Here is a 15,000-nt window from a genome sequence, read left to right as displayed (position 1 = left end):
GAAATCGCAATTGAATTGAGTTGGGAGCACGTGTCGTGATGGCTGGACGGGTAGCTATTGTCTTGATGGTCTAGTGCCGTCAAACATCTGCCGTGTCAGGCTCCATGCGGGGAGAAGGTTTTGTGGTCGTCGGGGTAGACTTGTGAAGAATGGCACACTCTCTTCAAGTCAGCCAGAGCAATTTTGAGGCATGAGGCGCTCGTGGGCTATGAAGCGAGTTCGCGCGACGCATGCAAGGGCAAAAATATGTCGATTCGTGCTGTGCCGCTTGTGATTGTGGTGCCAACAGGAGGAGTGTAAAAGGGTGTGTAGCAAAGACAACAAAGACAGCAGAGACAGCACATGTATTGTGGTCGAACCTGCTGCTGACGGGACCAGTTCCACGCACGGCAGCTGCGACCAACAACGCAGTCCGGCTCGGAGGGGGCGGGGGGGGGGGGGGGGGGGGACATTCAGGACCGTCACAAAGAGAAAGGGACAGGAGATTAGAGCATAGCTTGACACAGCTGCACACCTCGTCCTTGTGAGCACGTTGACGCAGCCTGCTTGATTGTGAGTACGAGAAACATCCAGAAGCACTAGAGACCCAGCGCCTGTGAATGGCCACAGCAGCACCAGGGTTGCCTTTTAGTCATTGCAGAGTCGTAACTTTGAACAGGCCACGGACGAATCACGAGGGGGCCACCTATCGAGGCAGCCCCTTGGCGATGCGAGGCTTGAGACAGCCGCATGCACGCGAGAGCGCGGCATCGACTCTGGGGCAGGGATTTGCAGGGATTTGCAGGTGTGTCGCCCCGTCCCCCGCGTTTGTTGCCCCAGATCCGCGACGTCGGCGGGGATGCCATTGGCCAGCGGTGGCCACAGCCCTAACCCACCTGCCAACTGCCCCAAGCGCGCTGTCACCCAGCACAGTCATCCCCAACCCTCCCCCGCCGCGGATTGGCTGGCTGCAGCGCCCATCATGCCCGGCTCGGCCGGGTCATGCTGGATGTCGTACAAGCACCTCACTCCCCCACGTCAGCCTGCGCGATGCTGTGACACAGCAGGACTCCTAATGCACGCCTTGGGCAGGGCTCATGCACAGGCAACGCTGCCCGTCCGTCCCCGAGGTGTGGCGACGTAATGCGACTGGAGGCCCTGGCGCCAGCCACTGCCGTCTCCAGGCTGGGCACGCTGCTGATTGGCCGCGGGGGAAACTAACACGGCCTTAAGCAGCAGGAATCGACCCTCGAGGGCTGTCAGATGTCTCGGGGACGATCAAGGTGAGGAGTGGCTCGGCACCCTGCCATCGTCACAGGCCCAGGCAACCACCAGCATGCAGCACAGCACGGCCGCCCAACGGCGAGCTTAATTCGTGCCACTTCTCGACACTGCCCGGAAAACACGGGCTGTCCTCCGCCAGGCGTTCCCCCCTCCTCCTGGCCCTCCCATCGTCTATATATCGTGCCGTGCCTGCCACTTCCGCCACGGATGAGAAGGGTGTCCCACCATCTTCTTCCGACTCCAACATCCTTCACTCACCACAGCCACATCTCACCAAGTACCACCACCACCACTCCTTGTCATCACAACACCCTTGGATATCATGTCTCCCTACGCCAAGTACTGCTGCAAGTGCGGTGACATGCTCGTCATCAGCACCACCTGCACCTCGTGCAAGCACTCCCAGTGCAGCACCTGCGGCTAAGCCGGCCAAGCCTCTGAGCGGACTGAGGATCTGGTCGAATGCTCACCCGATCAACCGTATTTTCATACCTCTTTTCGCTCTACATTTCTTCAACGCGTTTGAAGCTTTGTCCTTTAGCCTCCCAAGGCAGACCTCCACGACATATCACGCAAAAGTATCAGAGGGTTCGCTGCCGAGCACCACGCCAACATACCACGAAGCAGGCAGGCCTTGTTGATGGCCCGCCAGGAGATGTGTTGTGTGCTTGGGTGCGATTAGGCACGAGGGCGGCTGGCTAGGTCAGCCGGGCCCAGACTTGCTTGATCTCTAATTGATCTCTACACACCAACACGACCTACCAGGCTTGGAGACCAGGCAGTACAGCATCTCTGTAGCAGCAGGGATGCACAGAGAAGGCGTGCTGTGGCAACGACATGACGGACTTCGGTTCCCAACCGCGGCGAGAGCGAGGATGCCAGGGCTCGTATGGTCATGTGCGGGCGGTGGAAGTTGGATAAGGGTTATCACGGCTCATCACGACGGGTGGGGAGGGAGTCTTGTAATGGATACTGTACGGTTCTGCTTGCGCCGTTGTCGACGTTCTTGTAGTATTCAATAATGCCGTGTCACTTCAATGGAAAAATCGTCTCATCTGCCCTGTGAACCAGACTGATCTACGGCGTGCTGCCTGCATGTGCTCCCACTCTTGTGAAATGCTAACTTCGTGTGGTCGCGCTCTTACACGTGGGAGCACCACTGCTCAGCTCGCATTTCTTTCGATTCACTTTTGTCCCTAATCGACGCAGGCCTGGCACATCTTTGACATACAATAACAGCAAGCCGTGAAACGTATCATGTACTTGTCTTCATGGGAAATGATATTTACAAACAACCAATTACTCCACGCAACACCACAATGACTCCTATGACAACCTATACAAACGAACCATGCTTCGCCAAGATCAAATATAAACCCCAAAGACCCCCCAAACAACCCACGCAACCGCCATCGCCACCAGACCCTTCTCGCCCACCACCCCGTTGCCATCCCGGTAAGCAGCAGGAGCAGCCCCGCCCGTGGAGCTCGCCCCGGCCCCCGGGTTCGTAAAGACGGCCTCGGCCAGCGCGTCCGTGGGCTGGTTCGTCCCGTACGTGATGGTCGCGGGCCGGTCGAAGCCGTTGGCCGGCGTGGGCGTGGGGTGGAGCTGGAGCTGCAGCGCGAGGGAGCTGTACTGCGCGAGCTGCGCGGCCGGGATGGGGATCGAGTCCTGGTGGAACACGTCCTGGATCGCGACGGAGCAGTTGTGGAGGAGCAGGTCCGCGAGCACGCCGGCGGCTTTGCCTTGCTGCTGGTCCTGCCGGCGCCGGATCTCCTCGGACGCCGCGGCGGAGGAGGGGGGATGGGACGGTATCCCCGAGCGGCGTGCGAGGCGCAGCGGCGCGTCACACGCCCGCTTCTGGCGGAACTTGAGAAAGTGCGTGAACATCCGGGCCCGCTGGCCGTCGGTGAAGGCGACCGTGTCAAAGGCACCTTTGCCTGTCATGTCGACGCCGCGGCACCGCGAGTACTTTTGAGATTCCACCACGTGTCAGTCTTGTGTGCTTTGTTCGCTGGGGAGCGTTCCCCCCTATCACCAGTCTTTGCCAGGCCGGGCGTAGGAGTAGGGAACCCCCATGAGGCACAGCTTGGACTCGACCAGGGACAAACAGATAGTAGGTACTTACACTCATCCAGTTCTTGGCCTGCATCACGACATCCGAGTTGCACTTCTTCTGGTAGCAGCACCGCTGGCCGTCGCCGTCTCCGCCGGAAAGCTGGGTCGTGTCCGCCACGCCGTCGGTGCCGGAGCACCCGCCCTCAAAGACGTGCTTCAGCCCCATCCAGTGGCCAAACTCGTGCACGAGCGTGCTGCCGCTGAGGGAGTTGTACGTGCCGGGCTTCAGCGGGCACGTGGCCGCGTCGTCGTCCTTCTGGAACAGGCTGTCGTCGGTTGCGGGGGACAGCTGGGCCTGCTTGATCACGATGCCGTCCCAGTCCAGCGGTCCGTTTTTGCCCGAGTTGGGGAACATGCCGTACTGGATTTTCACACACATGCGGGTTAGCCACCAACCCTTCTTAGATCAGCTGCGCTGTATCGTGTCCCCCGAGAGAGATCGCCACCTCCAAGGGGGCTTGGGCTGGCAGGCAAGCAGCGCAGCCGAAGGTGCATCTCTCTCTCCCTCTCTCACTCTCTCTCAGAAAAAGTCCATACTTACACCACCAAAAGTCTCCCCGCCGCCGAGATCGGTGCACTCGTCGACGATCCAGACCGTCAGCTCGTCCGCGCCACCCTTGCGCGTGTCGCGCATAAACTTGGCATTGCGCTGCGTCACGGCGCTCTTCTGCGCGTACAGGTCGCCCCCGACGAACTGGTGGTTGGACATGTCCGGGTCCACGCGCACGTCGTAGCTCGCGAGGTTGATGTCTATGCCGAGCTTTGAGACCACGGAGCGGAGGAAGAGGAGCTAATTCTCACAAAAGGGGGTTTTTCCCGCGCTTTGGTCAGTTTCGCCAGGGCGAGCAGAGAGGCAGGCCCCCGGAAGGAGGAGGAAGAAGTAGAGGGAGGAACGGGATAGACGTACATTGCGGATTGCTCTCTGCCGGGCGTCGTTCAGCGGCTTGTCGGACGTGTAAGTGCCTGGCGTGACGTGGACAAAGTGCACGGAGATCTGGATCGTTGCGGGCGAGCACCCGAATGCGGCGGAGGCGGCTTGCCGCTTGACTTTACCGTTGGTGCCCTTTGTGACCGTGCTGGGGCAGATGGGGAGCTGGGAAAAATCGCACAAATTGTCAGTCTCATGATTCTCCCAGCACTGCAGAAGTCGCATACAAAACTTCGGCCACCAGCGTCAACAGTAACTACAGTTCCCCCCACAACAGCGGTCTACCCCCTTCCCAAGTCGCCTTGAAACACACAAACTAGATCGGCAAGCACAAAAGAGAGAATCAAAACTGGTACTCACGGTCGGCGGCCTCGCGATGTTGGGATCCTCGGCGGCCAGCATGTTGCCCGCGGCGACCCACTGGGCGTAGATGTCGACCTCGTACGCGCCGGCGTCGCCAATCTCGTCCTTGGACAGCTCCACCACGGGCACCTCGGCCTCCTTGACGTCCTTTGTCTCGACAAAGTTGGCGCCCACTGTGTTGGTGGCCTGCGGGGCGCCGGGCTTGGAGGCCTGCGTCAGGCCCGCGACGTCTGCGGTGAACGAGGCCGTGTTGGTGTCGAGGGTGCCTGTCAGGGTCCGTGTGGGCAGGATGATTGTCGTTACTAATAAGCTGGCGGCGGATGTTGCGGGCTTCGTCGTCGTCGCCGTTGCCGTCTCTGTGGCTTCTGTGTCAGGGGTGGCGCTAGGCGTGTCGGCAGTGGGCTGTGCGGATGTGGTGTCGTCGCCTTTCGTGGTCTGGATGGTCGGAGTGAAGTCGACTGCTGCCGAATCTGACGGCGTTGGAGGGGCTTCGGTAACCGCGACTGTCGGAGTGTTGCTCGGGACGACTTGGTCATCGGTCGTCACTGCTGCTGTTGTGGTGGGCACGTCAGCAACTGAAGAGGGCTCCGGCGGAAGTATGCCAAAGAACGAAGTCGGTCCCGTGGGCGCGGCCGAGGCAGATGGGGGTTCTGCATTGTCAGCGATGAGTGCGTCCGGTTGTGGACTTCAGGCAAAGGCGAAGAAGCTGGAGCCCTACCTTCTGAGCTCGGGGCGACGGTCACGTCAGGGACTAGAGTCGTGCCGGCATTAGTTGGCGAGGGCGTCTCAACTACGTTGGAGGGCGTCGCAACCACACCAGAAGGCGTCTCAACCACACCAGAAGGCGTCTCAACCACTCCAGAAGGCGTCTCGACCACACCAGAGGGCGTCTCAACCACACCAGAGGGCGTCTCAACCACACCAGAGGGCGTCTCAACCACACCAGAGGGCGTCGGGACCACGTCGGGGGGCGTCGTCAATATCTCACCGATCGTAGGCGTATCCGAGGGCGCCGGCTGCGCAGTGGGCGTGTCGACTGGCGACTGCCCCCCAGGTGTCGCCCCGGTTCCTGGGTCAGCTGTGGTTCATATTGTTAGCCTCGGTGTCTGTGTATAGGCCATGGCTTTCGCGTGCCTGGCGGCACATACATGCAGGCGGGTTTGTGGAAGGGTCATCAACTACGACTGGCGGGACTGACGCACCACCACCACCACCACCAGTGTCGGTCGGTGCCGCTACTGTACCGCCATCAGTTGCGGCAGGCGTGCCGTCTTGCGCGTGCGCCGCCCAGAAGCGCGCCGTGAGCAGCAGGATCGTGATATAGCGCATGGTGAGCCTCTTCCAGAATGTGCTTTCGACAGGGGAGAGCACGTCCCTAGAGACGAGTAGGTCGAGTTGTCAAGATGGCATCCAACGGCGACTAGCCGAGACATGGCAAGATCGGAGACGACTTTATAAACAGACGAGAGCTCTGCCTGAATCACACTTTGGTGGCTTCATCGGTATGCTCGTACCAAAGTGAGACCTGCACACTTATGCGGCACCTATGTGTCATGGCTTGCACGCCTATGTGCAATAGGTCGATTCCGGGCAGTGTTGTCCAGACGGTGGTGGCATCGCTGGCCACTGAGCTTCGTGACCCGAGGCATATCCGCCTGCCAAACCTGCAGCTAAGCCCTACGCTAGTCACCTGCAGACCACCAGGCTGCCTCAAAAATAGGTCGAGAGCATACGGCCTGGGCTCAGTCCAAGGCAGAGCAAAGCTAGAATAGCACCTTGGCGGCGCGGCTGTGCTTTCTCAGATGCCCCGCCTGATGGTACAGCCCAGGTCTAGAACGACACGGCAGTAACCTTGAAGCACAGGAAGAAAAGAGCGATTAGTCTGGGCATTGAACTATCTTGGGGTAGCACTGGAGAGCTTGTTGGCAGCAAGGTTCCCACGGCCCAGTGGCGGTGGCAGAAGCAGGAGGACAAGCCACCCGCTGAGCCAGCTGGCTGGGTCCGACACTTGGGCCAACCAATGGCAAGCTCAAGTGGACAGAAAATAAGCGAAAGCTAAAAGGTCGGTCAAAGGTGATTCGGTGCTAGCTCAACAACAACTGTCCTGCCAAGACAAGCCACCAAGCCAAGCTGTCCGCCTTTGGGATAACACCGATCACGGCTGAAATCTTAACACGCTCCAGAGCCTCCAACAAGCACAGCCCAAGGACTCGCAAGATGCGCATTGTCGGCAATGGCGGACACCGGTTTCGCTTGCGGTCTGGGGAACCAGGATTGGCTCTCTATACCGTGGAGACTCAGTCTAGGACCTCAGACATGTCTTGCACACCCCGCCCTCGAGCCTCCGCATTTCCATGTCTTCTATTGCTCTGGGCACAGAGAAGGGCACAGGAGAAAACCACGGAGAATATACAGGATGCGGCTCCGAATTTATGGCCCTCTCAAGATGTAACCATTCAGATAATGACTTCAACGCGCGACCTCCTGCCACTGCGTCAAATGCCCCAGCAAGAACAGTTCCAGGGCCTTCCCGACCTCTCCTCGCCCGAAATAGCCTACCGTCTTGTTCCATACTGGCGAGCCCATACCCTTGTCATCTCCACAGGAGATGAGATAGCCAAACGATGCGCCCATGGGAAAGGGTGCGTTGAAGGCCCCGAATGTGCCGGCCTCCGGCTGAAAGAATGCCTCCATTGCCTCGGCAATGTGGTTACAGTAGGTGTATGGATGGCGGGGATCTAGTAGCTGAGAAAAGCTCGGGCCCTTGCTGAAATTGTCGTCGTCTTTGTTGGCATCGGCCGGTGCCGCTGCTTTTTCATGTATGTTGTGCAATGCAGCGCTGTTTGGTACTTTCTGCTGGTATGCCAGCTCCTGTGCTTGCTGTATGCGTGCGGGAGTGATGTTGTCCATCTCTTCTGCGTTGAATCGTGTCTCAACGCTTCCGTTCCCGGCCGTGCCAGTCGCACCGAGATCATCTTGTTGCAACATGAGCCGCAGCATGCGCATCGTGTTATACAAGAACACGCAGGCCGTCCAGTACACTGTAAGAAAGTGCGTGAAGACGAGCTCGTCTGTCGTCGGCCGCACGAACCCGCGCGCTCGGAGACCTTCGTAGCTCGCGTGTGGTGCGTGATTGTCCCACCATGTAGCGAGCTCCGCTTCCACGCGGCTGCATTCCTCGAGCAGGCTGGAGCATGATGCTTTGCACCATGCTATCGCCCCAGCTGTGTGGCTTGCTGCGCCCTCAGCTGGCGGTGCTGAGGGAGGCGACTTCTTCAGGGCATCGTAGTCTTCGAGTATGGGCGGGATCTGGATGAGGATGTCGATGAGCAGGTCTCGCGAGGTCTTGGGCTTCACGGACCATGGGACTGTGCGCCATTGCTGATCGTTGAGGAAGGTGCGTTTCCTTGTCGTGCAGGCGGTGATTGTCTGTGGCAAGCGTGTCAGATAGCCATTGGCGCGTGCCACAAAGTTGAAAAGCACATACCAGTTGCATGCGTCCATCAACAAAGATTTGATGGTCACGACCAATGGCAAACACGGTTGCTGGTCTTGATGTCAGGAGGGCAACCTCGCCAAGGTTGTGTCCGTGCCAGCTCTTGACCTGTGAAAGCCCTTTTTGTTTCTCGGTCTCGGCGCCGTACAGAACCTTAATCATGTTAGTGCGGGTGTTCCAGGCCAGCCTCGCCATGTTCACCGGAGATTTGTGGATCAAGTATGAGTGATGGGGCGCGCAACTCTCACCTCGTAGGAAGCCAAACAACGAGCGGCCACAACCAAAGCCCCCGAGTCGTGGCCGTAGATAGCCAGAAGATTCTGCCTGACCTCGCCCAGGGCTTCGACGTAAAGCTTCAGCCCCAGCTTCATGAGCTCTGGTTTCCCATCTCTCCGCCCCAGTCCACTTAGGGTGATTGCCGCAATGCTCTTGCGAAGCGCAGCATGCTCCCCGTAAAACTTGTGAGCAATGAAGATCCAGCTATTGAGTGGAAATCTGGCTTGACATTGTGGTGATGGCTTTCCACCAGGCAGTAACACATCCAAGGCCAGCTGGTAATGCTGTTCGTGACACGTAGAGTTGTGAAGGTAATTTGGCAGTAGTGTGAGATCTGGAATGCGAGGATGGTCTTCGAGAGACAATGTCTGCACATTGAAAAGCACGGTTTCAGCACCGTCAGAGCTCGATGGCGACGCCTTGACAAAATTCCGGTGCTCGTCATATCGACACTGGATGCCGGCTTTCCGGCAGCGCTCGCAGTTCGGCCGAGTCAGGTCACACTGTGGTGAATTGAGCTTTGTGGTAAGTAAAGAGTGGTAAGGCTCAAGGGATCGCGGTTGCGGAATGGGGGATGGGGATCGACTCGTCATGGTGATGATGCCTGGTCACTGACCCCTTTCTTGCGTTGGCGACACGGACGGCATGCCCGCGACCGTCCGGGCACACCGACCATTTTCTACGGCGTTGATGAAAGGTGCTCCGTATCCCTTATCTGACTTTCGGGGCTGGCTGCGCGTCGACTATCCTGCAACAGGGCGCGTATACCTCCAGGTTCCTCACAAGGTGTGTCGCACAATGGCGCAGATTCAGCCGCTTTGGGGGTCAGGAGCGAGACTGCATCTTAGTCGATAGGGAGCATGTTCACCTCAGTGACTCGGAGCCTCTTAAGAAGGGTCGGCCCGTGGCTAGCGCCACACGGGTTCCTCCATCTGTGCCGATGTTGTGGAAGCAGCCAGGAAGCCATGGAGTAGGTTGGTTCAATATCCACTCTAACCTTGCTTGCTTACAGTCCAATAAGAGGCGACACTGCCCAGCCAAGCATGCTCCACCTCGATCTCGTAATCCCTGTGTGTGAAGCTCGATCTAACCCAAGAAGGCTCATTTTGCGCCGCCTATACTCCATTCGTTCAACATCCAGCGTCTTGGGACCCTTGGGCTCGGGAGAGACGATTGGGATCCTGATTGCATGGCATGCGCGAGGCAGACCGTTTCTGGCAAGATATCCCTGCTGGTCAACCTATTCCCGAAATACCTTGGCAACAAAATGAGGCCGGCCACGGCGTGTTTATGGAGAATTTTTTGCGTTATAGCGGGCTTGGAGGAGAACAGCGTTTTGAACTGAGACCTAGGAGAAGGCGGCCACATGTGTAGGCACGGACAAGCCTCTCTGCACACCTCTTGACAGCCGTCCTGGGACGTATACTTGACTGCCTCAACACGACTGTCACACCTGAGTAGTCACCAAGGAGCAGCTTGGAGCATGATGGCATCGAGTGCCTTGCAGTGCGGCAGCCATGACACGTTTGGCGACTACTGCTGCATTCTAGGAAACGCAGCGCATGGTACCACGACCGCAGCATTCCGGCTTGACAGCCAGGCATGTGAAAGATGTCCAAGGCGACTACACTTGATCGGCTAGGTCGGGGAGCCTGACGTTCAGATATTTGTTGTGTTGCACATACTGGCTCACCAGCTTTGCACATGGTCATTCTTGTTAGATCATTCCAAGAATTTCTAACTGGAAACGCAACGCGTCTGGCGCACGTGGCAGCACCATGCACTGGTTTAGCGCTGCGTAAGCCCACGTGTCTTGGACATGCAACAGCACCATGCTGCAGAATTCCTGCCTTCAGCTGTCCTGCTTCTACGGCCGCCTGTTCCTGACATCTGGACACACAGATGTGGATGCGGTGCCTGAGACATGTCTATTGGTGAGAGCTTGCTAATGCCTAAACACGGCTGTCTCAGGATCGGCTCGTGGCTGCAAATGCTCATCTCTCTGGCTGTGCCCTCTCCGTTCTCTGCTTAGTTCTACTCTGATCGAGATGCAAAGAGCTTCGTAGCCAGACTTCCATGGCGAATGATCGTTCGCTGCCTGAATCCCCCTTCGGCCCAAATGCCTTCAAAGCACGGCAAGGGCCTGGAAATTTGTTGAGCTTTCCGAAAGGCTGTTCTGGGCGCCTGGTAGACGCCAATACAGACATGTACATCACGTATCAAGAAAAGCTTAAACGATTGCAGTGGACAATGAAAAAGTCACAGTCAAGCCTTCAGATGCTTTCATCTCAAGTGGCTCCCACCACTTTGCTGTTCTTGGCTTCGTAGTCGATCCGCTCCTGTGAGACAAGTTCAGCCTGCAAACTCAAAATAAAAAATAGTGGCGCTAGCCATTGTGTTAGTCAATGCGAAGAGCTTGCCTGAGTGACGCGGCGCAATGGGACATGATCGTTTGTGTCACGGAGCCTGTTCTCAGGGGCCAGGCTTCCTCCCTCTTATTGTTTATCATGGGTGGAAGGTCTCTTTCTAATTTCTTTCCCCTGATGGTATTTTATTTATGCATTGCATAGCACCAAACCCACCTTGAGTTGTGTTGCCCACGACTATAAATGGAAACAAACCCAAAGCACTGTGAAGGCCGGCGCCCCAGAATTTACGTATCAACGATTGCAGGCTTGCATATAGCCAGGCTTGAAGCCTTCGCACGCTTCGATCTCCCTCCACAAGGGTTTCCTCGCAGGTGTGTGGCGCCAGAATGCGTGCTGCCACGCTGGTCACGTGCTCGACTGTCATCGCGTGCGTAATTGCGACAACCACGAGATTCGCTCAGTTTGACCAGCTGGTGATTTTGTAAGCCCATCACATTGCCCGACATGGCTTTTCTCGCTGCCAAAAACACCACGTTGACCCGACAGGCAGCGGCGATTCCTACTCGAGCACCTACTTCAGACCACGCAGCACGCAGCCCTCACCCGCCAATCCTTTCGGCAACATCGGTGAGCTTAGAACGAACGGTCCGAAATGGCCGCAATACCTCGCAACCAAGTACAACGAGTCAACCATCCTCGTCTATAACATGGCGTTTGGCGGTTCGACCGTGGACCAAGCGATTGTACCGTCACGAACCAATGGCTCATTCGTCAAACAACTCAACCGCTTTCTCAACGTCTATAGTCCCAGCGCCGTGACCAAGACGCCCAACACTACACTCTACGCCTTCTGGTTCGGCATCAACGACGTGGGCAAGTTATTTGACAGCAACGGCACCGCGTCAGATGCGGATGTACTCGCAAGCGGCCTCTACACGCAGATCTTTGACAGATACTTTTCCCTGCTGCGGAGGTTGCGCACGGAAGCTGGAGCGAGGAACTTCCTGTTCATCAACGTGCCTCCTCTCGAGCGCACGCCGATCGCGCAGAAAGCACCCAAAGGTCCGTATAATTCGCGCACGACGGCACTCGTGACCAGCTTCAACCAGCGCATTGCGGAGCTCGCCGGAAAAGTACAGAACGAGTTTGCCGGGTCGACGGTTTACACATACGACGCGCACGGCATGTTTGACCATGCGCTTGGCGAGCCAGGGTCGTTCCCCGAGCTGGCATCCGTGAGGGACACTGCAGACTATTGTGCTGCCTACCGCTGGTGAGTTTGCTTCCTGTCCTTGGTTCTTTCGTTATGATGACAATGATCAGGATGCTTTACTGACTGTTTGATCGTGCTTTGTGCTCCTTAGGGGAACGCCGGATGTTGATACGAAGTCGCCTGATTGCCCTCTTGCGGTCAACGAGTTTTTCTTCATCGACCAAATACATTCTACTACCGGTGTGCATGAGGTTATTGCGAGACAAATAGCGGATCTATTGACATAGTAATCCTCAGAGGTTATGGGCTAAAAGAATGCCGGCTGCGGTTTGGCAATCATGATGAATTACTTTTTCGAATGATTTTGTAACATGATCTCCTCCAGTGCGCATCCTGAGTGGCAGGTTGGAAATCAAATCAAGAACAGAAGCAGACCACGGCGTGGAGCGTGCGTATACCCCAGATAGACCTTGAGCTAGAACCACTGACGTGGAACTCATGCAATGCCGACAATGCTCAAATATTGTCTTATCATTATTTCAGGGGACTGAGGCTCCGTCTGCAGCCAAGATGGAACAAGATCGCGATTGTATTGTCGCTGTCTTCGTATATATCATATCTCTTATGTTCATGCCCTGTCCTCCCACATCGGCCCCTTTTCTTGTCCTTGTCCTTGACAACAGACATCTCCCCGCTAGTCATCACCGCCAGCGCCGATAGGCACAACAGTATCCGGCAGCTCGGTCACGGGCAGCGAGCCCTTGATCTGGTTCTGTGCCTGGCACGAGGACGTGCAGCTGCCCGCCCCAGGAGCCTGCTCGAGAGCGTCCTCGCCAAAGACGGCGCCCATGCGGCCGCCGCTCCACACGTTGTATTGAGAAACAGAACCATCCTGGTAGATCCTGTTTGCGCCTTGCGGGGAGTCCTTGGCCACGAGGACCTTGTGTGTCGAGTCGGCAGGCTGTTTGTGTGGAGCGGAAATGTGGTCAGCCGAGGTTGTTTTGCATTTGCCTTTTCCAGGCACAAGGATGTTGTTCCTGGGTAGACTCGGCTTTCTAGAGAGGGAGAGGAAGGCGTTACTCACAAGGCCATTGCCCAGCCGCACAGCGTTACCCAGGTTGGGGTCAAGGAAGTAGAAGATCCCCGGCGCGAGCTTGATCGTGTGCGTGACGTTGGCGACGCCGATCTCGGTCTCGGTCTGCATGATGCCTCCGGCCGGTTTGTCCTTGGCCTGGAACTTGACCTTGCCGGCGGCGACGCCAAATTCCATGACGAGGTCGCCGTTCTTTATGCGCAGCCTGCTGACGCTGGGCTTGCCGAGCTGGGCGGCCGTCAGGGAGAGCTCGCGCGAGGCGAAGATGCGCGTGGGCGACGTGACCATTCCTGGGTTGCGAAGCAATTGTTTAGCAAGCAAGCAAGCAAGCACCATTCCAGAGTCTGGTCGTGAGGCCATGGGGAGAGACTCGTGTGGGGGTGGTGGTGCACGAGAGAACATGGGAGGGACTGCCTTACGTTGAGTATTAGGGTCCGCCCTGCCGGTGAGCGTGTAGTTGTAGACGCTCATTGTGGCACAGTCGATGTCGAAGCCATTGTTGAGCCCGCGCACGTTGACGGTTCCGGTGCAGGCGAGGTTCTTGAGGTCAAAGTCACCGTTGTACGACTTGCCGTTGAGCAACAGGGTGTACGAGTTGGCAGTGTCCTTGTTGCCGCCGCCAGAGCTGCCGTCCTTGGCGAGGCTCTGCGCAGCAAGGAGAACGAAGGTGAGCGCTGCCTTGCCCAGCATTGTGATTGCGCTGTGTTGGACGAGTGGTTGCGTGACAGATCAAGCGCCTGGTGGTAGCAAATGAGACCTGAATCCTTGGTGGACTTTATATTTGCCCAGGCTCATAGGAACGTGGGCCAATGTCAGGCACTGTCCTTTGGCGTTTTCAACCAGATATTCCCTCGTGTAGGGTCCGCGGAACGTTCTGGCCCATCTGTCACTGTCTCTCCTGGTGCGGAAGTCATTGTCCTGATCGGGCCAGCCGCATCCCTTGCATCGCCAATCTAGTGATGCTGCCCAGCGAGCCGCGCCCCCGACGGGCCGTGTTGCAATTCGACAAGGTTAAGGTGAGAAAGCCTAATTGAGGAGCACGTGGACCATGGCTTTTGGGATTTCTGACATGGATGTGCCTGATGACATCCTGGAGACGCTATGCTCACACAACAGGCACGTACATGATTCTGCACGTCACTATTAATTGCTACATATATTGCAGCCGACCGAAGCTTTTGCCCGTCCTCTTGGCACTAAAAATTGTTTTGCGTCTTGCTGCACTCCATCGCCGGCCCTTGGCGGCCCTGCTGACCAAGGCTTAGTGATCGTAAAGAGCCTGAGACACTCGTGAGTGTGCCTCCGCTTGGGGAAGTGCGAGACAAAGTACCCCAGGCGTGGCAATGGCGCGAAGGGGAAGAGAACTTTGTTGCCACGTGAAGGCTGAAGCAAGACATTCAGAAGGACGCCCCTTGCATGCACCCACAAACCATCCCATCACGGAACAGGCGAACACAAATAAACATCCGCCGGTCCCTGGGCTGCTACTAGCTTTATTGCGCTTAGAGTTTGGATGGAGCCAAGCTACGGAGCACTTGGCTATATGTCAAAGACCATCCTAGTTCAGTTGCACAAAAGACCAAGCGGAAGCCTTTACTTCGCCCTTGGCCGCCCTGTCCGTAAAACACATGACCTGTTGTCAGTATCCTTGCCAGACAGCCGCTAAGCTTCCCTTGGCCAGCACAAGCTCTGCTTGGCAAAGAGCCCCAGCAGTCCGAGCCGACCAATGTTTGCACCCAACGCATCACCCTGCGACAGGCCCGGGCCCAGAGGCGCCACAAGGACGGTCTCGGCTCTGAGAGGCCCTCTGGCAGCCTACGCGAGCTCTCTCGGTCGTCCAATTTCCAACTGGGGCCTCCGCAGATCGTGTTTCTGCCCCAC

The 15,000-nt window shown here is 57.2% G+C and overlaps 3 protein-coding genes across 3 annotated transcripts; 1 reads left to right on the top strand and 2 right to left on the bottom strand.

The window, feature by feature from the left end:
• Positions 1-7,141: 7,141 nt before the first annotated feature.
• B0I36DRAFT_367382 (uncharacterized protein) lies at positions 7,142-9,037 on the bottom strand (the record flags this gene model as incomplete). The annotated part of the gene is made up of 3 exons (XM_046159451.1): positions 7,142-8,101; positions 8,160-8,321; positions 8,417-9,037. 3 exons carry the CDS (start codon positions 9,035-9,037, stop codon positions 7,142-7,144), a joined length of 1,743 nt encoding a protein of 580 aa, XP_046007107.1.
• A 2,162-nt stretch (positions 9,038-11,199) lies between these two features.
• On the top strand, positions 11,200-12,090 carry B0I36DRAFT_367381 (uncharacterized protein; the record flags this gene model as incomplete). The annotated part of the gene is made up of 2 exons (XM_046159450.1): positions 11,200-11,294; positions 11,364-12,090. The coding sequence occupies 2 exons, from the start codon at positions 11,200-11,202 to the stop codon at positions 12,088-12,090; spliced, it is 822 nt and encodes a 273-aa protein (XP_046007106.1).
• A 630-nt stretch (positions 12,091-12,720) lies between these two features.
• Positions 12,721-13,809, bottom strand: B0I36DRAFT_367380 (uncharacterized protein; the record flags this gene model as incomplete). Its single annotated transcript, XM_046159449.1, has 3 exons — positions 12,721-12,987; positions 13,111-13,409; positions 13,539-13,809. 3 exons carry the CDS (start codon positions 13,807-13,809, stop codon positions 12,721-12,723), a joined length of 837 nt encoding a protein of 278 aa, XP_046007105.1.
• Between the last annotated feature and the right edge of the window lie 1,191 nt (positions 13,810-15,000).

This window comes from Microdochium trichocladiopsis (genome assembly GCF_020744255.1).
Source record: "Microdochium trichocladiopsis strain MPI-CAGE-CH-0230 chromosome Unknown B0I36scaffold_10, whole genome shotgun sequence".
Classification (NCBI taxonomy): Eukaryota; Fungi; Ascomycota; class Sordariomycetes; order Xylariales; family Microdochiaceae; genus Microdochium; species Microdochium trichocladiopsis.
This window is presented reverse-complemented; position numbering and strand designations above follow the sequence as displayed.